Raw genomic sequence first — 22,894 nt, forward strand, 5'->3', positions numbered from 1 at the left:
GAACCATCTAACTCCCAAATTCCTCATCATAACTAAACCCAAGGGAGAAAAATCTAGTATCTTGGAGGAGGCAGAGAGTAGGAATTAAGGTTTGATTGTGATATCCCTATTTCTGCTTTCAGAACACTTCTCACTGGAGTAGTATCAAAAGGCTAGCTCTTCTCACCAAAATCAATAAAAGGAAAATACGATTTCTAGTAGGCTATTTATTATAAGCAAATATGTGATGACACAAAACTTTGGCTGTTCTTTGCAATATTTTAGATCCAGAAGAAATTCTGTTTAACGATCTTAAAAGTTTTAAGTTTTAAAATCTTAAAAACAATTATAACATCGTGTATGTGTATGTATATTGTAGAATAGTTAAACCTGTCTGGGACTTCCCTGGTGGCACAGTGGTTAAGAATCCGCCTGCCAGTGCAGGGGCATGGGTTTGAGCCCTGGTCTGGGAAGATCCCACATGCCGCGGAGCAACTAAGCCCATGCAACACAACTACTGAGTCTGCGCTCTACAGCCCGCGAGCCACAGCTACTGAGCCCACATGCCACAACTACTGAAGCCTGCGCGCCTAGAGCCCGTGCTCCACAACAAGAGAAGCCACCGCAATGAGAAGTCCGCACACCGCAACGAAGAGTAGTCCCCGCTTGCTGCAACTAGTGAAAGCCTGCGTGCAGCAAAGAAGACCCAACACAGCCAAAAATAAATAAAACTAAATAAATAAGTTTATTAAAAAAAACCCAAAAAACAAAAACCTGGCTAAAAAATGGAAGTTTTACTCCAGTATATATTAATTATAGGTTAGGGTTATTTAATTACCAAATCACATTTCCCTCTATAATAACATATTGGGAGGAGTGGGAAAATAAAAAATTGGGGGAGGCCTCTGTATATTGCTACCTAGTGATTTAATGCTAGAGCTCAGAACTAACAAGGAAAAGGCATCCTGAGTCGAGTGAAAGTATAGTGACATTTAAGGCCCTTGGTTAGGATTTTTGGCATACGAGTATGCTTAGTATATAGGTAATCAAAAATAGGGGCATCTAGTCACCTTATCCCAATGGCTCAAATTCCTGATAACCCTTTTCTTTACATATTATGGTTCTTCATATTGGCAGTTTGACTTTGTCTTATAACTAGCAGAATACATATACACATATATAAATATGCACGAAACATGTTCATTGTTGGCTAAATGTCCATGTCATCAATATGATACTTTCAAAAGCCAGACCCGTTTGATTAATTAGGCATATCCAACATGTCAGCATTCAGATACAGCTGTTGTACTTAAATATCTAACCAAAGGAGATTTTCACAATTTTATGATTGGACTATACAATGGACAGGGACTTGAAAATGGGATTTTGTACACCAGAATTGTTTCATCAGCCTTGTGTTGGGTTACTCTGTTGCTTAGAATATGACCATTTCTTAGCCTTTAGACCTACCTTTCTGTAGCATTTGATAGTATTACCTCTTCTTTATTGGTTCCTAGGGCAACCCTTTCTCCATTCTGATTTATCTTCTTAATCTCCTTCTTTGGCTCTCACATCCTTTCTCAGTTGTTCAGAAGCTAGGTTTCTTTTCCCCAGGATTCGATCCTTGGTGTTTTCTCTTTACCTGCTGTTTTAAATTTCAATGGCCATCAGTGGGTTGGTGACTCAAATCTACAACTCTAGCCCCAAGTTTTTCTTTGGAGTTCTAGCTTTCTGTTTCCAGCTATCTGATTACATCTTCATCTCAATATCCAGCAGATGGTAGGGATTTTACAAAACCATGGGATTCTCCTGGTGATTTTCTTAGCTGGAGCAGAGGGAAGAATGAAATAGCCAGGAGGGCCCTTGACTTTGTTACTTGCATACATGCAACTGCACATACATAGGTACATACATATTTGTTTGTTTTACCACATACTTTAAAGTGGAATTTGGTGACTAGAGAAAAAGTATTGTGATGTAAATAAAGCTTTTCTTGAGAAAAGTTCTTTGTACTTTCTGAATATAGTAAGTCGATTATGATAAGCAAGTTATACTGTAGGGCGGTCCTTCTTCTTTATCTTTTCATTCCCTTTTTGTCCTCTTTCCCTTCCTTTCCATTCCCTTGTAAGAGAAAATAACTCAGGAAACTGGTTTACAGTCAGTAGTCTGGGAACTTCCAGATTTCTTTACCAGAATCTCTCTGGATGATGCAGTTTCTGACGCAAGCAGCATTGTTTTGGGGTAGGAGTTTTTATAATGGCTGTCAGGCCAAGTGGCTAAGGTTGCTAACTGCAGGTATTGTCCTTTGCAGAAATTCAGCTGGGAATTCTTTTCTGCCAACTTTTATGTTCATCTTTAAATTTAAATCCCATTCCCTCCCACCTCCCCCAACAAGTAAGGATGGACTACTTAGGAACTCTTATTTCTGAAGGTTTGGTTATCTTTTGTAATCAGTATATTCTCTAGAGCAGTGTCCTCTCTTTTATCCCAGAACCCCCTTTCCTTATTATCCCTAACTTGGTCATAGAGTTAATATGCTATCGCTTATTAGGGAAGTTTCTGGATTCTCTTTTTCTTTGAATCAATTTTTACTTATATAGGAGGTAAAGGGATTTATAATTAAAGTTATATTTAGACTAAGGTTTTTTTTTTTTAAACTAAACTACCTCCATGCCAAATAAAATAGTCAGGTATCATTTTATGTTTATTTCTTACTACTGTTACTAGTAGCCTTAAAAAAATTTACTGATATTCTTAATAAGCCCTGTTCTTATCACCTAAATAATCTTTACATAAAATGTTATAGGTTGAGATAATTCTAAAAAGGACAGAAATGAGAAGAGGAATGGGAGGATGTTTGAGAACACTCTTTTAGACTTAGGTTAGCATTTATGTATAGCATCAAACTCTTATCAAGAAGCCTCCAGTAATATTTCCTTTAAAAAAGACAACCAGGAGAAAAGACTGTAGTTCTTTTAGCTTACAAACTGAAAAAACATTTAAAGTACCTTTGTTTTCTACTTTTGGAATATATTTTTAATAACTGATAGTACCCCAGTGGTAATTTTTTCTAAATTTCTGGTATTACCTAAACATAAATAATTGAGAAGAATGATTTAATCATGATCAAAGGTTAGACACAGACCAACCAATAGAGCAGTAATAAATATCCAGATATTTTGAATGGGGAAAGGTGAAGAAGGAACTTTTCCTAGGAAAACTAAATATAATATTTTAATGGTAAAATATTTCTCTTTGCTTAAGTTTTTTTAATCTGTAAAATGGAAATAATATCTTCATAGTTATTTTTTTAGGATTAAAAAATATTACAAGTGAACAGTTTAGAATAGTGCTTAGCATCTACTAAGCTCTCAATAAATGTAGCTATTGTTATTATTATTTGAATTTTTAAAAAGAGAACCCATACTCAGGGACAGCTGATGGTAAATACACCTGCAATTTAAGATTTAACAAAGTAGTTAAGATGTTAAAAAATGGTATCCAACTCCACCTGTTTGTTGAATCTTGCTTTGGGAAAGTTAGTATAAGATTTAAATCCCTTATTCTGGTTTTGTAGAATGAATAAGCTTAATAACAATCTTGCAAGTGAAATAACTACATCTATTCTTTTTGTTTTTTCTTTGTTTCAGGTTTCCCCTCAAAAAACCTATAAGGTAAGTTGTTCAGTTGCACTTCATATGTTTAGGTTAAATTTTACTTAGAAGTGTTCCTTCAAAATTATGGTACATTTTTGTGGTTTTAGAAAATGTGGATTTAAGTAGTTTAAAGTTTCAAAATGTTTTACAAATTTAAAATATAACAGGTGTTGCATATTTTTTCTGGAAGACAGCATTATTTTGATAACATTTCCAATGTTTTTAATATAAGCATTTTAAAAGTTTGTTCAAATTGATACTTAAGATCACTCCCTATGAAGAGATTTAATTTAAAAATCTATTGTGACTGTTTTCAGTTGTGAGTAGCTTGGGGAGTGTAAATGGATTGCCAGTTTTTGATGTGTTTTATCACTTGGGTAACTGTAACTGCCTTTTTAGTTAATGAACTTTGACAAACTGGATCAGTCTTAATTACCCTAAGACAGTAAAGGAAAAAATCCAAAATGTCTAAATATGTCTGTGCCTGTATCTCCATATTTATTCATTTCCTGGGATTAAAGGCCTCTTCCTCAGTACTCGTTCTTCAGCATCTTTTTTCTCTTTCATCTTAATTGTTGTATGTATTATTTAAAATGTAGTTAGTATGTCATTCCTAATTATTACAGTACTTTTATCATTTCTAGTGATGGCATAGGCCAGGATACCAATGCTAATCTTGGCATTTCAAGTAGTGGTCTTGTTTGTATTATAGTAGTGGTCTTGTTTGCTGCCCAGTCATTATCTGATCGAGTATAATTGGATAGGTCATAGGAAAAATAATAATTCTTATGCCATCTGGGCCTTGGAAAGACTTCTGTGGCAAGAATTATAGGCAGGCTTTAAGAGAGCCTTGCCCTAGAGAACAAATGTATGGACACCAAGGGGAGAGAGCAGGGGTGGGATGAACTGGGAGATTGGGATTGACATGTATACACTAATATGTATAAAATAGATAACTAAAAAGAACCTGCTGTATAGCACAGGGAACCCCACTTCACTGTACAGTAGAAACTAACACAACATTGTAAAACAGCTATACCCCAATTTTTTAAAAAAAAAAAAAGCCTTGCCTAAGATTTTTCTTTTTTAAAACTGTTCTCATCCATGCTGTATTTACACAGTGTTTTTGAACCTGGCCATAATATACATAGGGTTGGGGAATATGTTTAATTACTTTTAGGTACTGTTCTCTTATCTGTTAAATGGAAATAATAGTGATTAACCTGTGAAAACCACTAAAAGGTTTTAAGCAGTTATTTCTCAGAATAAAATAGACTTTATTACTAAATACCGCTCATTATTTTTAAGCACTTTTTATAACCAGGTAAATAGACTCTGTATTAAACATAGTATAGACTGAATTTTAAAACTTCTTGAAAAATATAAATTAGAGAGTTTTATGAGACTGTGTAAGGTAAACTGATTTCTTGGTTTCTCTTTGTAAGACACACTTGGGATTTTTAAATTAAGTTTTTATTCCAATTATTTCCTTATAGTAAAATATTTAATTGCTTTTATTTAATTTAGGCATGGAAGTATTTTGAACCGAGAGTCACCAACAGATAAGAAGCAGAAAGTTGAGCGCAGTACATCACATGATTTTGACCCCACAGGTAAAGCGCTTTGTTCTGCCAAAGAATATTGAGAGTAGTGAAGTTTCCAGTAATAACACTTTAAGCTGCATGACCACCTGAAACACTCAGCAGTAGCTGTTTGATCTGTTTAAGACTCTCCTTCCTCTTCAATTACATAATATAAAACCTTTGCACTCAGGAGGAATACAAGCATTTTTAACTTTCAACACTATGGATTCCACTATGGAAGCATCGTTATAGACTCTATTATATTTTAAAATAATGATGATAATAGAAACGGTTATTGTATCATAATTGGAGATTTTGGTCAGACCAAGAACTTGGGTAAATCCTAGGTATGAACAGTAGTATGTTTATAAAATCAAGGCTATAATCAAGGCTTGATAACAACTACATATTCTGTAGTCATCTAAAAATTCAGGTGTGATCATGGTAAATTGGAGTATTAGATAGAATAATTTAAAATTGATGATCATCTCATTTTAGAATAAGCAAATGAATAGAAATCCCTTTTTCTTCAAAGAGTATTCTAAACTCAGACAGCTGTCTTTCAACCTCAGTAGTGTTGATCTTTCCTAGAGTTTTCATGCTGGTGGACTTTTGACTGTTTATATTCTTAATTTTGTATCTATAGGTTGAACCCCCTTGTAATATATAGGCCTTTGCTTTCCCCTTGTAAACCCACTCAGTATTTAATTTATAAAAATTGCTTGATAATTTTGCTTTTGTCATTTGAAACTTATTCTTTGTTCATATACTCTTTTATACTTGTATGTTCCTATGACAAAAGATGAAGTAAGTAAATGCTAAGGTCTCAGATACATAAATATATCTATTTTTAAGTATTTTCACTTAGAAGTAAAATTTTTAATTTTTAATGGAGTATTTTTTGTGTCTAATTAAGGCTGTTTATACTTTTAGTATAGACTGCTAGTTTATTTTGAAAAATATAAATATTATCTAGGAAGGGAAGAATGGGAGGTGAATAGCTACTAAGTTACCTGCATCTTGGGTGGTAGGTGAAAAATCCCAATCATCAATGTAGGAGGCTTTGGTGGTGGAAGTATGTAATATGTAAGTTCTTGCATCTCCATTAAGAAAAATCCTTTATTTCTGACACCTAATTTTGATGTCATAGGGCTCAGAGGCTTTCATTTATATGATTAGTTACTGTCTTGATAATTAGGGTCACATGTTTCTGCCCTGTGCTCATCGAAGCATTATAGTCTTGTTAGATTGACTTAACTCTGTATTGGTCATCTGTGATGTGCCTATCTCCAAAGACAGATTAGCAAAGTGGTATTCAGTGCCTCATAATGAGATTATTACAGCTTTTAGTGCTTTTGTCATCTCTACAATTGTCAGATGATATATTTTGTAGACTTTTCATGTATTGTTTTGTTACATATTTTTATTGCACTGTCTTTTCTTTGATAAATCTAAAATATGTCATTACCTGTGCTGTTCGTGACTATTCTAAGGGCTATCACCTGTGATGTTCATACTTTGTGTTTGCACGATTTAACTTGATCATGATTCATTCTTTTTTCCCCCATGAATTTTTCCCCTTACATTGGTCTCCATATTTTCTATATCTCTCTCCTTTTCTCCCGCTCCTGTGCAGATAGCTCCTCCAAGAAGACAAAGTCTAGTTCAGAGGAGAGTAGATCCGAGATATATGGTAAGCTAATGTAGCCAATTCAGCCTTGCACCTTGGAGCTTGCTTCCTGCTGTTTCTTTTCTTTCTTTCTTTTTTTTTTTTTAACTGCAGTCTCTTTTGTGTCTGCTCTGCATGGCATGATCTATTGCAGGGAAAGGGAGCCTGGGGTTTTAATGTGGCTGTGATGTGGAAGCTTAAGGTTGCTAGAAACTAACATTGTAGAGTAAGAATAGGCACATTACCCATCTTCTCTTTCGTCTTGTTTATGTTAGGAAAGTGATTATCTCTAATATGTTTGGGTCAAGTTTCTCCAAATAACATGGATGAGCTTTGAATTCTTGGCATTTTCTTCCCATGTCCCGTTTGCAGAGTTTGGATCATGTAGAATTTCATCAGTGCTACCAGTCTTTTTCTCTAAGTATAGTACTGGTATAGTTTGATGTGTTAGCAGTTCTTTGGAATTTTAATTTTATTTTTAATTGTTTATTTTTAATTGCCTCATCATCTGGAAATGCTGTTCTTGTGTAATTTATCTACAACAGCAAAAATAGCCTAAGCATTTTATTTTTGTAGCATGAAGAATGTCTCTGCCTTTCATAAGTTTCCCTAAAGCTTATTCTGAATGGGAAAATTTCAGAATGACACCTTTAAAAAATAATCTTCGCAAAGAGCAGCTTTAACCTGAATGGTCAAGTTTTGCAACAGATGATTAAAACACTAATATTTCCAGGCTATGTCCTGTCTTCCAAAGATAATATAAACCATGTTTGTGAATTTCAGACATATTTTTCCTTTTCCTTTTCTTCTGCATAGTTTTACCTGTCCTCTTTTCTTGATTTGGCATCTAATTAGTGTTTTGAGAAAAGTGGATAAGAGAAGCACTGCCTGGAACCTAGACTTTTTTTTTTTTTTTTTTTTTTTTTGCGGTACGCGGGCCTCTCACTGTTGTGGCCTCTCCCGTTGCGGAGCACAGGCTCCGGACGCGCAGGCTCAGTGGCCATGGCTCACAGGCCCAGCCACTCCGCGGCATGTAGGATCTTCCCGGACCGGGGCACGAACCCGTGTCCCCCTCATCGGCAGGTGGACTCTCAACCACTGCACCACCAGGGAAGCCCTAGACTTTTAAAATAATCTCTGAAAGACCAGTAAGTTGTTTTTTTTAAAAGAAGAATCCAAATTTGGCCTCAAAGGAAAACCAGGTCTTCTCCAATAGAGGCTGAAAGTCTATCAAGTGGAAGTTTCCTTGGGTGTAGCTGTTTCCTAGCTTGATATACACATGAAAGGAAAAAATACATGAAAATGCCTCCTTTCTCTTTTAAGACACTTTATAATTTATATCTCCTGACACTTGAACACATAATGTCAGATACTATTTAGTATTATGAGGCCTGTGTTTGATTATAAATCAGTTAATGCTTTTGTGTTAGATACATACATATAGTTCTTTGCTTGGGTTTATGTGACCAGTACTTTTTCTGTGTAGTTAAACCTTTTACAGTAGTTCAACAGGAAATGTGTACCATGCCCTATAGCATGTCAAGTTCATGCTTTTTCTTCCTTCCAAAGTATTTGGCTCCTCATAAGTTCTTGAGACCGTGTCTTTCTGTTCTATATAAAGAACTTCCTATGGTTTATTCTCTTCTTAGGAATGTGAACACTATCTTTATAGCACCATTCTTTTCCAGCAACCTTTGCAATGTTGTAATTTCATCTCCCCCACCATTTTCCTAGATCTGTGGTATGTATGCAAAAGCTTGCTGTTTGCTTTGGATGAGACTAACAATTTAGGAATCCATGACTAGAAATAGTATACTAAGATTTTTCTTACCAGAGATGGGAATATTAACACTAGTTCAGACATGCCATTGGCTTGGTAGTAATAGAAACATTTTAAGTGGTAATGGGGAAGTAAGGTGTGGCTTCTCTGTGTTTGTTTCTTGAGAACCCTTGAAATACCTTTTTTGGAAGGAACTGAGCCATGAGTTCTCAAAAGAACTTTTGAGAGGGATGAGTTGATCAGAACAGAGTTAGCATGCTAAATTAAATCTCTTTGACATTACAAATATTTTATCACCTGTGTGAATAGACTTCTTCAGACTGTGTGCAGTTAGCGTGGGTGAAAAGGAATCTCTAGAGAGTTATGGAAAGCTTGGAAATACTGGAATATGACTGAGTAGAATCATAGCAACTGGTGACATTGCTTTAGTGTAGGGTCTCTTAACAAGCCCACTTTTAACTTCTAAGATTATACATTGTCTTCTCTTGGGGTAAAATTGTTAGCTGGGTACTTCACACAAATACTAGTCATTCACTTACAAATTATTTATTTAAACTTTCCTAGCCATTTTTAGAGCCATTTTGTGAGATAGATTTACTTTGCTCATTTTAAGAGGAAACCAAATGTTTGTTTTGTATTCACTTCTTTGTTAAGTTTCTGCCCAGCGCAGTAGGTCAATATTTGTTCCTTTTCCCCTTATTTTCCCCTCTGAACCTTTTGGAGTCTGTTGACCATGTACAGGTATATTTTCTGATCTGCAATTTTAATGATGCTTAATTTTCTATTTTCCTTACTAATATCGTAATAGAGAAATTTTGTGGGGGTTTGAGGAATATGAGAGATTTAACAGGGCAATTTTGAGTTAGTCTACAGCTTCTGTCTTGGTGTCCTGAAGAGATTACAGCTGATGATATTATGTACAAGAAAATAAACCATGTCTTTTTGAAACTGTCTTAGTCTATTTCAAAAAGACTTCTGTAACAAAATACCAGAGGGGCTTCTATAACAAAATACCAGAGACTTGGCTTAAACAACAGAACTTTATTTTCTCACAGTTTTGGAGACTAGAAATATGCAGTCAGGCTGCCAGCATTGGTCAGGTTCTGGTGAGAGCTCTTCTCTGGGTTTAAAGACGGCCACCTTCTTGCTTTGTGCTCACATGGTCTTTTCCTTGGTGCAAGCATGTGTAGAGAGGGAAACAGAACAAACTGTTTGGTATTTTATAAGGATACTAATCCCAGCATGAGGGCCTCACTCTTATGACCTTATTTAACCCCAGTTCCTCCCCAAAGGCCTCATTCCCAAGTACTATCATGTTGAGAGTTAGGGTTTAAACATATGAATTTTGTGGGGGTGACACAAACATTTAGTCCATAACAGAAGCAAATTGTTAGGTCTTGAAATATCCAGGTTTGGATACTTCAGAGTGTCTTTTCTTTTAATTCATATTTCTTTTTATTCCAGCTTCTCATATCTGTCAAATGAAAACTTCTTGGTTTGATTTTTACTCTCACCAAGTTATTATTCTCTGTTCTTTCTTCAACCTTGCAAAGAGCATTCTACATGAACCTTCTGTGTCCTCATAAATCACTCACTTCCTAACCTCTTAAAATCTGAACACATACTATCTGGAAGGTGAATCAAAATATCCAACTTGAAAATTTGTGAACTTTTTCTCAGTTCTCACCTTCCCCTTGTGCCATTAGGCAATGTTGATGCCCTTTCTTTGGTGTATATAATATTAAATCAACCTATTTCTTTTCTCTTTATAATGGTTTTGTCTTTTCTGTACTTGCTTTCTTTTTCCTTCTTATAAATATAGGCATGACTCAAGTTTCTGTCCCTGATCTTTCTCCCTGTTTCCAGTCTCATATTTATAACTGTTTGCGGAATCCTTGCACTCTAACTATCCTTAAAATCCTAATGAGCAATCTGGAATTTATCATTTCCCATTTACTTAGTCTTATTTTCTTAAATTTATCTTTGACTTCTCCGTTTCTCTTGTCCCTTATTGTCAACTACTTGTCAGGTTTAATTGGTTCTGCCATCACATTATTTTTCACCCCCTGCTGTTTGGTTTCATCTCCACTGCTTTGTTCAGTTTGTCATCATGTCATTAGACTATTTTAATAGACCCATAACCTTCTTTCATGTTTATTTCACATTGATTCACTTCCTTTTCTCCATTCTACTGTATTCAGTCAGATGAGTGTTACTAAAGTAAGGATTTGGTCATTCACTTTTTGGGAAAGTACAAATAGTTATTAAGATATGCCATAATTTGTTTCCAATTCATCATTCTCCATCAATCTAGTACGGTTCACCCAAAGGTACCAGACTGTCCTCCAAATTTTCCTTTCCCAAATGTGGCTTGGTCCTCTTTCTTTGCTCATGCCATTCCCATTGTTTTGAATGGATTATCTCCTATAACTCGCTATTAGAATTCTCCCCATCCTTCACGGCCTAGGTTCAAATACTGCCTCTTTCATAGGGCTTTCCTAGGTTTACCCAGTTACTTTTGTTGTCTCAACTTTGACATCCTGCTTTGTATCAAGTTATTTGTATTTATATTCATCTTTGCATCTCCCATAATGCCTGACACACTGGAGTCACTCAGTTAAGTGAGTTTTGAATGAGTGGTTGTTGAGATTGGGATGAAGTATTTTAGTAAAGAGAATTGATGGAATACAATGTTGATTCATCATAATTGGATTTTTCTTTCCTTTGAAAAATTTTAAGGTAGAAGAAAATGTAACTTTGAAAAGAGACTTACTGTTGGTTATAGTCTAAAAGAATGAAATCGGCATGCTTGGAACTTAAGCCTCCTCTTGCTGGCAGCATTATGCATTTAGAATCAAGAAACTTCTTAATCAAAGGATTATCTGAGGTCTAACTCATAAAACATGATGTCTGCCAGCAGTTTAAAAATGAGCTGTTTTTATGGAGTTGCACATGGTCTTTCTCCACACCCTTCCCTGAAGCTAATTTTTAAGAGGTGAGACTTAGAGAAGTTTGGTCATGCAATAAAATCAAAGGTGAAGAAAGACTAATGTGCTTTTCCTAAAGTAAATGCAGTATGAAAGGTTTAGCATGTTGCCTTGCATTTTCATTAGTTTTCTGTTTGGCAATATAGTTGTTGCATTGTTCAAGGAATGTATTACAGTGAAACTTGAGAGTACTTTTTCACCTTTTCAGAATACCTTAAAGACTTCTTCCCCTCCCCACAGCAAAGCATTACAAAGACTTAATTTTTTTCACTTTCAAAATACAATCCTTGGTAATTCACTTTTGAGTAAAAAAAACAGTCTTTTTTATATGGGTTTCAAATGCTGCATTGGAAAGGGGGATCAAGGTGGTGGAGTAAGAGGATATGGAGCTCATCTACTCCTAAAAACATGAAAAATACATCCACATGAGGAAAAATTCTCACTGAAAACTAACTGGAATCTGGCAGAAAAACTCCTATACAACCAAGGCTGCAAGAAAGATTCCCACATAATTGGGTAGGATGGGAAGAAAAACATCAGGCTGAGATCTCTGCCCTTAGAAGGGAACTAAGAGGAAAAGGGAGATAGCATGGGTGGACACTCACCCTGGGGAGCCACAGACTGGGCATCCCAGTTCTGGGATCCTGTGTAGAGGAGACAGGCCTCCTTGGCTGCTTGGAGAACCAGTGGGACAAACAGAAAGGCTGGAGAAGCCTAGACTCGACTTGTGAGGAGTATGCAGGTACTGGCTTGCCATCAAAACACATATTTAAAAGGAACAGAGCCAGTTGGAGCCTGACCATCAGAGATTCTGCTCCAGCAACTTGAGAGCAGACTCCACCCCTGACAAGGCGGTGACTGCCACTGAGTAGAGAGGAAATCTAGCCTTAGACCCTGTGCAGCCTCTAGTTCCCCCAACACCAGCCACACTCCCTATCAAGGTGATAGTGGCTAGCATACCCTGAGGAAAAATGTGGCTGGCACCTACATCAAGTTCAGCCCTCACACCAGAGACAGTGGCATATACAGTCTACAGTGGGATGCTCCCAAATAAAAACATCCCTCAAGACCACAATGGATAACTATTTCACCTAAATTCATAGAGACAGAGAACATTAAGTAAAATGGTAAGGAAGAGGAACTACTCTCAAAAGAGCAAGAGAAAACCCCTGAAAAAATAAATAATGAAACAGAGATAATCAGTCTACCAGATAATTAATTCAAGAAGTTTGTTATAAAAATGCTAAATGAATTAAGAAAGAGAACTGATCTAAGCACAGATCATTTTAACATGGAACTAGAATCCATAAAGAAGACCCAATAAAAAATAGATAATTCAACTTCTGAGATAAAACGTGCTCTAGAAGCAACGAATAGCAGACTGAATGACACAGAAGAATGCATGAGTGATCCAGAGGATAGAATAATGCAGATCACCCAATAAAGCAACAAACAGAAAGACAAATAAAAAAAAAATGAAAGCAACATATGAGAACTTCGGGATAATATAAAACATGCCAATGTTTATATTAAAAGGGTTTCAGAAAGAGGAGAGAGAGAGACAAGGGGATCAAACATGTATTTGAAGAAATTATGACTGAAAACTTTTCAAACCTAAAGAAGGAAACAGATACAGAAAGTACAGAGGGTCTCAAACAAGATGAACCCAAACAGACCCACACCAAGACATATCATAATTAAAATGGCAAAATGTAGTTAAAGCTAAAGAGAGAAGTCTAAAGGCAGCAATAGAAAAACAAAGAGGTATACACAAGGGAATCCCCATAAGGCTATCAGTTGATTTCTCTGCAGAAACTTTGCAGGCCAGAAGGGAGTGGCATGGTATATTCAAAGTCCTGAAAGGGAAAAACCTGCAATCTAGGGTACTCTACCCAGCAAGATTATCATTTAGAATAGAAGGAGAGGTAAATAATTTCTCAGAGAAGCAAAAACTAAAAGAATAAAGCAATACTAAGCCTACCATAAAAGAAATGTTGAAAGGTCTTCTCTAAATGGAAAAGAAGTAAGAATCTACAGGAAAGGGAAAATCCCAATGGGAATGGTAAATATACAGTAAGGATTGAAGATCACTTTTAAAAAATTGTAAAAGCAACTATAAATACAATAAACAGTAAAGGGATAAGCATGAAGATATAAAATATGACCTCAAAAACACAAAATGTGTGGGAGAGGAGTAAAAAATGTAGATCTTTTAGAATGTTTGAACTTAAATGATTATCAGTTTAAAGCAAGTAGATACAATTATGGGTCAACATATATGAAGCCAGTGGTAACCACAAATCAAAACCCTACAGTAGAGGGTACTGTAAAAGAAAGGAAGAAAGGAATTCAAGCATACTACAAAACAAAATCATCAAACCACAATGGCAGAAACAAAAAGAAGAGGAAATGAACAAAGAACTACAAAAACAACTGCAAAACAAGGAATAAAATGACATAAGTACATACCTATCAGTAATTACTTTAAATATCAGTGGACTAAATGCTCCGATCAAAAGACATAAGGTGGCTGACTGGATTAGAAAACAAGAGCCTTCAATATGCTGCCTACAAGAGACTCACTTCGGGGTGAAAGATGTACACAGACCGAAAGTGAGAGGATGGAAAAAGATATTTCATGCAAACAGAAACAACAAGAAAGTGGGGGTAGCAATACTCATATCAGACAAGGTAGACTTTAAGACGAAAGCTATAATGAAAGACAGAGAAGGGATAAAGGAATCAATACAAGGGATTATACAATGAAGAAGGGATCAATGCAGGAAGAGGGTATTACACTCGTTAAGATATACACACCCAGTATAGTAACACCTAAATATACAAAGCAAATACTAACAGATGTAAAGGGAGAAACTGACAGTAATACAATAATAGTAGGAGACATTAACACCCCACTGTCCTCAATGGACAGATCATCCAGACAGAAAATCAGTAAGGCAACAGAGGTCTCAAATGACACAGTAGATCACTTTGACTTAATTGATACCTACAGGACACCACATTCCCCCCAAAAATGTAGAATACACATTCTTTTGAAGTGCACATGGAACGTTCTCCAGGATAGATCACATACCAGGTTACAGAACAAGCCTCAACAAATTTAAGAGCATAGGAATTATATCAAGCATAATTTCCAACCACAACAGTATGAAACTAGAAATCAACTACAGGAAAAGAACAAACATGTAGAGACTAAACAATATGCTACTGAAAAACCAATGGGTGAATGATGAAATCAAAAAGGAAATTGGGAAATACCTTGAGACAAATGAAAATGAAAACACAACTTTCCAAAATCTATGGGGTACAGCAAAAGCAATTCTAAGGGAAGTTTATAGTGATACAGGCCTTTCTTAAGAAACAAGAGAAATCTCAAATGACAACCTAACCACCTAAAAGATTTAGAAAGAGAACACACAAAGCCCACAGTCAGTAGAAGGAAGGAAATAGTAAAGATTAGAGAGGAAATAAATTAATTAGAGATAAAACAATAGAAAAGATTAATGAAACCAAAAGGTGTTCTTTGAAAAGACAAACAAAATCGATAAACCTTTAGCCGGATTCACTAAGAAGAAAAAAGGATGCAAATGAGAAATGAAAGAGAATAAAAACAAAAATAAATAGGACCTGTTCAAACTTATAAGCTTTTGCACAGCAAAGGAAACCATAAACAAAATGAAAAGGCAACCTACAGAACGGGAGGAAATATTTGCAAATGATGTGACTGACAAGGGCTTAATTTCCAAAATATACAAACAGCTCATACACCTCAACAACAACAACAAAAAACCAACCCGATTGAAAAATGAGCAGAAGGCCTAAATAGACATTTCTCCAAAGAAGAAATACACATGGCTAATAGGCACATGAAAAGATGCTAAACATCGCTAATTATTAGAGAAATGCAAATCAGAACTACAATGAGGTACCATCTCACCCTTGTCAGAATGGCCATCATTAAATTAAAAAGTCTACAAATAACAAATGCTGGAAAGGGTGTGGAGAAAAGGGAACCCTCCTACACTTTTGGTGGGAATGTAAGTTGGTGCAGCCACTGTGGAAAACAGTATGGAGGTTCCTCAGAAAACTAAAAATAGAATTATATGTTCCAGCAATCCCACTCCTGGGCATATATCCAGACAAAACTATAATTCGAAAAGATACATGCACCTCTGTGTTCATAGCAGCACTATTCACAACAGCCAAGACATGGAAACAAACTTTCATTGACAGATGAATGGATAAAGAAGATGTGGTACATATATACAATGGAATACTACAGCCATAAAAAAGAACAAAATAATGCCACATTTGCAGCAACTTGGATGCAGCTAGAGATTATCATACTAAGTGAAGTAAGTCAGAAAGAGAAAGACAAATACCATATGATATCATTTATATGTGGAACCTAAAATATGACACAAACGAACCTATCTATGAAACAGAAACAGAATCATGGACGTAAACAATAGACTGGTGATTACCAAGGGAGAGAGGGGTGGGAGAGGGATGGATTGGGAGTTTTGGATTAGCAGATGCAAACTGGTATATATAGAATGGATAAACATTTATGTCCTACTGTGTAGCACAGGGAACTATATTTTATATCCTGTGATAAACCATAATGGAGAAGAATATGAAAAAGAATGTGTATATATGTATAACTGAGTCACTTTGCTGTACAGCAGTAATTAACACAACATTGTAAATCAACAATACTTCAATTAAAAAAATACCAAAGAACAAAACAAACAAATAAAAAAAAAGAAATGAAAGAGGAGAAATAGCATCTGATACCACAGAAATACAGAAAATCATAAGAGAATACATGAACAGGTATATGCCAACAAATCGGACAACCTAGAAGAAATGGACAAATTTCTAGAAACGTACAGCCTGCCAAGACTGAGTCAAGAAGAAACAGACAACTTGAACAGACTGAACACTAGAAGTGAAGTTGAGTCTATAATTAAAAAAAAAAAAAGCTCCCAGCAAACAAAAGTCCTGGACCAGATGGCTTCACAGGGGAATCCTGCCAAACATATAAAGAACTTATACCTATCCTTCTTAAGCTATTCCAAAAAATTGAGGAGGAGGGAACACTCCGAAATTCATTCTATGAGGCCACCTGATACCAAAACCAGACAAAGACATTATAAAAAATTACAGGCCAGTATCTTTGATGAATATAGATGCAAAAATCCTCAACAAAGTATAAGCAAACGAAATCCTACAATACATAAAAAGGATCATATACCATGATCAAGTTGGATTTATTCCAGGGTCACAAGGATAGTTCAGCATACACAAATCAATGTGATACACCGCATTAGCAGAAGGAAAGACAAAAGTCACATGATCATCTCAACAGATGCAGAAGAAGCATTTGACAAAATTCAGCATCCATTCATGATGAAAACTCCCATCAAAGTGGGTATAGAGGGAACATATCTCAACATAGTAAAGATAAAACAAACACACAGCCAACGTAATACTCAACAGTGAAAAGCTGAAAGCCTTCCTGCTAAATTCAGAAACAAGGCAAGGATGCTCACTCTCACCACTTCTGTTTAACATGGTATTGGAAGTCCCATCCACAGTAATCAGAAAAGAAAAATAAATAAAAGGTATACAGATTAGTAGGGAAGAGGTAAAACTGTCACCCTTTGCAAATGACATGATACTCTATATAGAGAATACTAAATTCTCTGCTGAGAAACTACTAGAACTAATAAATGAATTCAGGAATGATGCAGGATACAGATTAATATACAGAAATCTGTTGTGTTCCTATACACTAATAATGAAATATCAGAAAGAGAAAGTAAAAAAGACAATTCTGTTTAAAATCACATCAAAAAAATAAAATTACTAGGAATAAAATTAAGCAAGGAAGTGAAAGAACTTTACTTTGCAAACTGTAAAACTCTGATGAAGGAAATTGAAGATAATTCAAAGAAATGGAAAGATATCCCAGGCTCTTGGATTGGAAGAATTAATATTAAAATGGCCATACTATCCAAAGCAATCTACAGATTTAAATGCAGTCCGTATCAAAGTACCCAGGACATTTTCTGCAGAACTAGAACAAATAATTCTAAAATTTATATGGAACTACCAGAGACCTCAAATTGCCAAGGCAGTCCTGAGACAAAAGAACAAACTGGAGGTATAACCCTCCCAAACTTCAGACTATACTACAAAGCTACAGTAATCAGGACAGCATGGTCTTGGCACAGAAACAGGCACATAGATCAATGGAACAGAATAGAGAGCCCGGAAATAAATCCATGCATCTACAATCAATTAATCTACAACAAAAGAGGCAAGGTATGCAATGGAGAAAAGACAGTCTCTTCAACAAGTTGTGCTGGGAAAGCTGGACAGCCATATGTAAAACAATGAAATTGTAACATTCCCTCACACTATATACAAAAATAAACTCAAAATGGTTTAAAGACCTAAATGGAAAATCTGAAACCATAATACTCCTAGAAGAGAACATAGGCAGAACACTCTTTGATATAAATTGTAGCAAAGTTTTCTTGGATCAGTCTCCTGAGGCAAAAGAAATAAGAGCAGAAATAAACAAGTGGGACCTAATTAAACTTAAAAGTTTTGCACAGCAAAAAACGAAAAGAGTACCTATGGTATGGGGAAAAATATTTGCAAATGATGTGACCAGCAAGGGGTTAATATCCAAAGTATACAAATAGGTCATACAATTCAATATTGAAAAACAAAACAAAACAAAACCCAAACCAATCAAAAAATGCGCAGAAGAATTGAATAGACATTTTTCAAAGAAGATATGCGGATGGGTAACAGGCACGTGAAAAGGTGCTCATCATTGCTAATTATTAACAAATGCAAATCAAAACCACAATGAAGTATCACCTCACACCTGTCAGAATGGCTACGATTAAAAAGTCTAGGGCTTCCCTGGTGGCGCAGTGGTTGAGAGTCCGCCTACCGATGCAGGAGAGACGGGTTCGTGCCCCGGTCCGGGAAGATCCCACATGCCGCGGAGCGGCTGGGCCCGTGAGCCATGGCCGCTGAGCCTGCGCGTCCGGAGCCTGTGCTCCGCAACGGGAGAGGCCACAACAGTGAGAGGCCTGCGTACCGCAAAAAAAAAAAAAAAAGTCTACAAATAACAAGTGTTAGAGAGGATGTGGAGCAAAGGGAACCCTTGTACACCATTGGAGGGAATGTAAATTGGTGCAGCCACTGTGGAAAACAGTTTAGAGGTTCCTTAAAAAACTAAAAATAGAACTGCCATATGAGTCAGCAGTTCCACTCCTGGTTATATATCTGGAAGAACGAAAACACTAATTTGAAAGGACATGTGCACCACAATGTTCATAGCAACACTATTTACAACAGCCAAGATTTGGAAGCAGCTCAAGTGCTTGTCAGCAGATTATTGAATTAAGAAGATGTATATAGCACAGGAACTACACTCAACATCTTGTAATAACCTGTAATGGAAAATCTGAAAATATATATATGTATATAACTAAATCGCTTAGCTGTACACCTGGAGTTAACACAATATTGTAGGTCAACTATAGTTCAGTTTCAAAAAAAGGATGTCTTGTGTATACACACACATAGAGACACATACACACACACCAAGGAATATTACTCAGCCATAAAAGAAAAATAATGCCATTTGCAGCAATGTGGATGGACCTAGAGAGCATTATGCTTAGACAAATACTGTGTGATATCACTTATATGTGGAATCTAAAAAATAATACAAATGAATATATGCAAAACAGAAACAGACTCACAGATATAGAAAACAAACTTTTGGTTACCAAAGGAAAGAGGGAAGGGAGGAGGGACAAATTTGAGGTATGGAATTAATAGATACAAACTACTATATATAAAATAGATAAGCAACAAGGATATACTATATAGCACAGGGAACTATATCCAGTATCTTGTAGTAATAGATTATAACAAAAATACTGAATCACTATGCTGTATACCTGAAACTAACAGAATATTATAAATTAATGGTACTTCAGTAAAAAAGCATTTAAAAAGAAAAAAAGTCACATTATTATAACAGGAAAACATGTCCTTTGTTTCTAAAGAGAAAAAAAATAGGAAAGGATAATATTTACATAAATTTGATAGACCATCTATCTTTACTTCACTGATAATATGAAGCATGACATTTATTATCAGCTTCCAGGTGAAATATCATATTCCTTAAAAGGCAGGAAGTAAAGAACTAGAGGAGTTATTTTAGGGTAGATGGAGTATCAAATTACTTTGGTTAGAATTTAGCCAGGGCAGAAGGTTAGTGTCTGTGTAGAAGTATTTCTCTACTTGGCATAGTTTTCATGGATATGATTTTACTTTTTCCTGAAAAGTGACTGAGTATGATTTATTTATAAAATAAGTTCAGATTTACTTAGTAAATATTCATTGAGCACCTATTATATGCCAGGTACTATGTTAAGGGATAGATATCAAGAAAATAGGAAAAAAAAAAAAGAAAATAGGAGACTGTACCTGCTTTCTAGAAGTTTACAGTCTGGTACAAAAGAAGTGCTTTTTTGTAAGTATGATAATAGAGATGCACTTGGTTACCAATATTCCATATGCACTTAAAAACTAGATAGTTGTGGGGCTTCCCTGGTGGCGCAGTGGTTAAGAATCTGCCTGCCAATTCAGGGGACATGGGTTCAAGCCCTGGTCCGGGAAGATCCCACATGCAGCGGAGCAACTACGCCCGTGCGCCACAACTACTGAGCCTGCGCTCTAGAGCCCACAAGCCACAACTACTGAAGCCTGCGTGCCACAACTACTGAAGCCCAGCTGCCTAGAGCCCGTGCTTCACAGCAAGGGAAGCCATCGCAATGAGAAGCCCGCGCACCGCAACGAAGAGTAGCCCCCGCTCGCCGCAACTAGAGAAAGCCCGCGCGCAGCAACGAAGACCCAATGAAGCCAAAAATAAATAAATAAATTTATTTTTTTAAAAAACAAAAAACTAGATAGTTGTGGGAAAAAATGTTCATATGGGGCTTCCCTGGTGGCACAGTGGTTGAGAGCCCGCCTGCCAATGCAGGGGACACGGGTTCGTGCCCCGGTCCGGGAGGATCCCACATGCCGCAGAGCGGCTGGTCCCCTGAACCATGGCTGCTGAGCCTGCATGTCTGGAGCCTGTGCTCCACAACGGGAGAGGCCACAGCAGTGAGAGGCCCACGTACCGCAAAAAAAGAAAAATTCAGAGATAAACACACTTGTATGGTGATTATAATTAATACTCTTTATACCAGAGAATAAGGGAATTAGCAAAGTAAGCCAACAAACAAACCATGGGCTATATGTGTTTGTAAGAACCAGAAAAAGTTAAAATGATGGAAAGTTTTTTTTTTTTAATTAGTGAAATTCAAAAATGATTATTTTGGAATTAGGAGTCCACCTGTTCTCGCTCCCTTCTTTAATAACATATAGGGCCTGTTATCATATCATTTTAGTTAGATGTTGCCATTGTTTCTCTCTTTGTTTCTCTATTATCCTTCCCTTTCAAGATTTTAAGTTCTTTGAGAGCAAAGACTCCTAGTTGTTTTGTATTCCTCATAACACCTGCAGGTTACAGTGTTAAATAACGAGCAGACAGATGCTCAATACAAATTTGCTAAAGCAAAGTGGATTTTTTTTTTTTGTCAAAAAGGACATTTCAAAAATATGATAGTCAGTATTGGTGATGTCAATGTTAAGGGTGGAGTTTATCCTGTGTGGTGGGTTAAAATAGCTTCTGGTCTACAATAAGTAGAACATTTCAGTAATTTGAATTCTACAGATTCTGAATTGGCTATGTATGTATGTTTTCTTTTTGTATTGGTAGTCTAGTAATTCTTAGATATTCAAGTATATCAGAGTCTCAGATTAGTAGATGGACTTAGAATAATAATATTGATAAATGGACAGTATAGTGGTGTTGAGGAGAGGAAAAAGGTGAATATGATGCTCACATAGCTCTTTCCCTTTTTCCTCTTTCTTCTTTGTTCCTTATCTTCTCCTTTTAATGTAGAATTAAAGGGGAAAGTTATCATGCTGAACAGTTTTGAATTGGAGAATACAGGTTTGCAGTGTTCTGAGGCAACCCTAATAAATTCTTTCAGTACTTAGCAGTCTGTTAGGACCCTAAGCATATTTGCTAAAGTTAACTGTGTGTAGTCGTATTTTTTTTCTCTCTGATCACCTCCCTTTCTGAGCTTCCGTTCATCTCTAGACTCCTATACTTTTGTGATTTTCGTTAATTCATTAGCAATTTAAAAAAATTTCCTTTTATGCCAGAACATATACCAGGTCCTGAGATAAGTTTGTAAACAAGATAGAGCCCCTGAACTCTCAGGGGAGTATTTAATCTAATGAGAGGATAGAAACAAATACAGATCAGTTGTGAGTGATAGAGATACTCTGAGAGTAAATAGAGGGTGCAGTGGGAGTCTAGAAGGGGGCACCTAACACAGTCTTGATATTTAGGGAAAGTTTTATAAGAGGAGATGATTTGTTTCTTGAGGGTGTCATGCTGTCTCTCATCTTCTAAAGTTGCCTATCACAAGAAGCTCTGTAAAATTTCCTTACTTCCTTCCCCATCTCAAAGTAATTTGCTGGTCTATTAAACCAAAACAAAATTCACACAAAGACATCATAAATGAGAATTGATCCTTCTGAGGAGCATTTACATTAATGATAGGAGTTCGTTAACACAAATGTATTTTTTTTTTTTTTTGTGGTACACGGGCCTCTCACTGCTGTGGCCTCTTCCGTTAAGGAGCACAGGCTCCGGACGCTCAGGCCCAGCGGGCATGGCTCACGGGCCCAGCTGCTCCGCGGCACGTGGGATCTTCCTGGTCCAGGGCACGAACCCGTGTCCCCTGCATCGGCAGGCGGATTCTCAACCCCTGCGCCACCAGGGAAGCCCCCACAAATGTATTTTTAATTGATGGCATGGGTAAATGAGTAATTTATTTCTGAGCAGGAAAATCCAAGCGCAACCCACGCCTAGTCAAAATAATACCTAACATTTATGAACCCTTAGTATTTGTCAGGCATTAAGCTAAATACTTTAGGTACATTATATTCAAGTGAAATACATAAACATAGCAAACTCTTAACCCCCACTACTCCTCTCCCTCATTGTGTACAAGTACCCGATTCTCTACAGGGACCTGGAAGAAAGTCTGCTTAAGAAG

The 22,894-nt window shown here is 36.4% G+C and overlaps 1 protein-coding gene across 5 annotated transcripts in view; it reads left to right on the top strand.

Moving 5' to 3' along the window:
* Positions 1 to 22,894, top strand: part of ARHGEF12 (Rho guanine nucleotide exchange factor 12) — a 140,717-nt gene that overhangs the window by 59,426 nt on the left and 58,397 nt on the right. For 4 of the 5 annotated variants that reach the window (XM_060160616.1, XM_060160619.1, XM_060160620.1 and 1 more), the window contains exons 2-4: positions 3,630 to 3,653; positions 5,163 to 5,248; positions 6,855 to 6,911. In XM_060160616.1, the coding sequence (XP_060016599.1) occupies positions 3,630 to 3,653; positions 5,163 to 5,248; positions 6,855 to 6,911 (167 nt within the window). The remainder of the gene's footprint in view (positions 1 to 3,629; positions 3,654 to 5,162; positions 5,249 to 6,854; positions 6,912 to 22,894) is intronic. The other variant, XM_060160617.1, reaches the window with a different exon arrangement.

This window comes from Lagenorhynchus albirostris, chromosome 9, assembly GCF_949774975.1.
Source record: "Lagenorhynchus albirostris chromosome 9, mLagAlb1.1, whole genome shotgun sequence".
Taxonomy (NCBI): Eukaryota; Metazoa; Chordata; class Mammalia; order Artiodactyla; family Delphinidae; genus Lagenorhynchus; species Lagenorhynchus albirostris.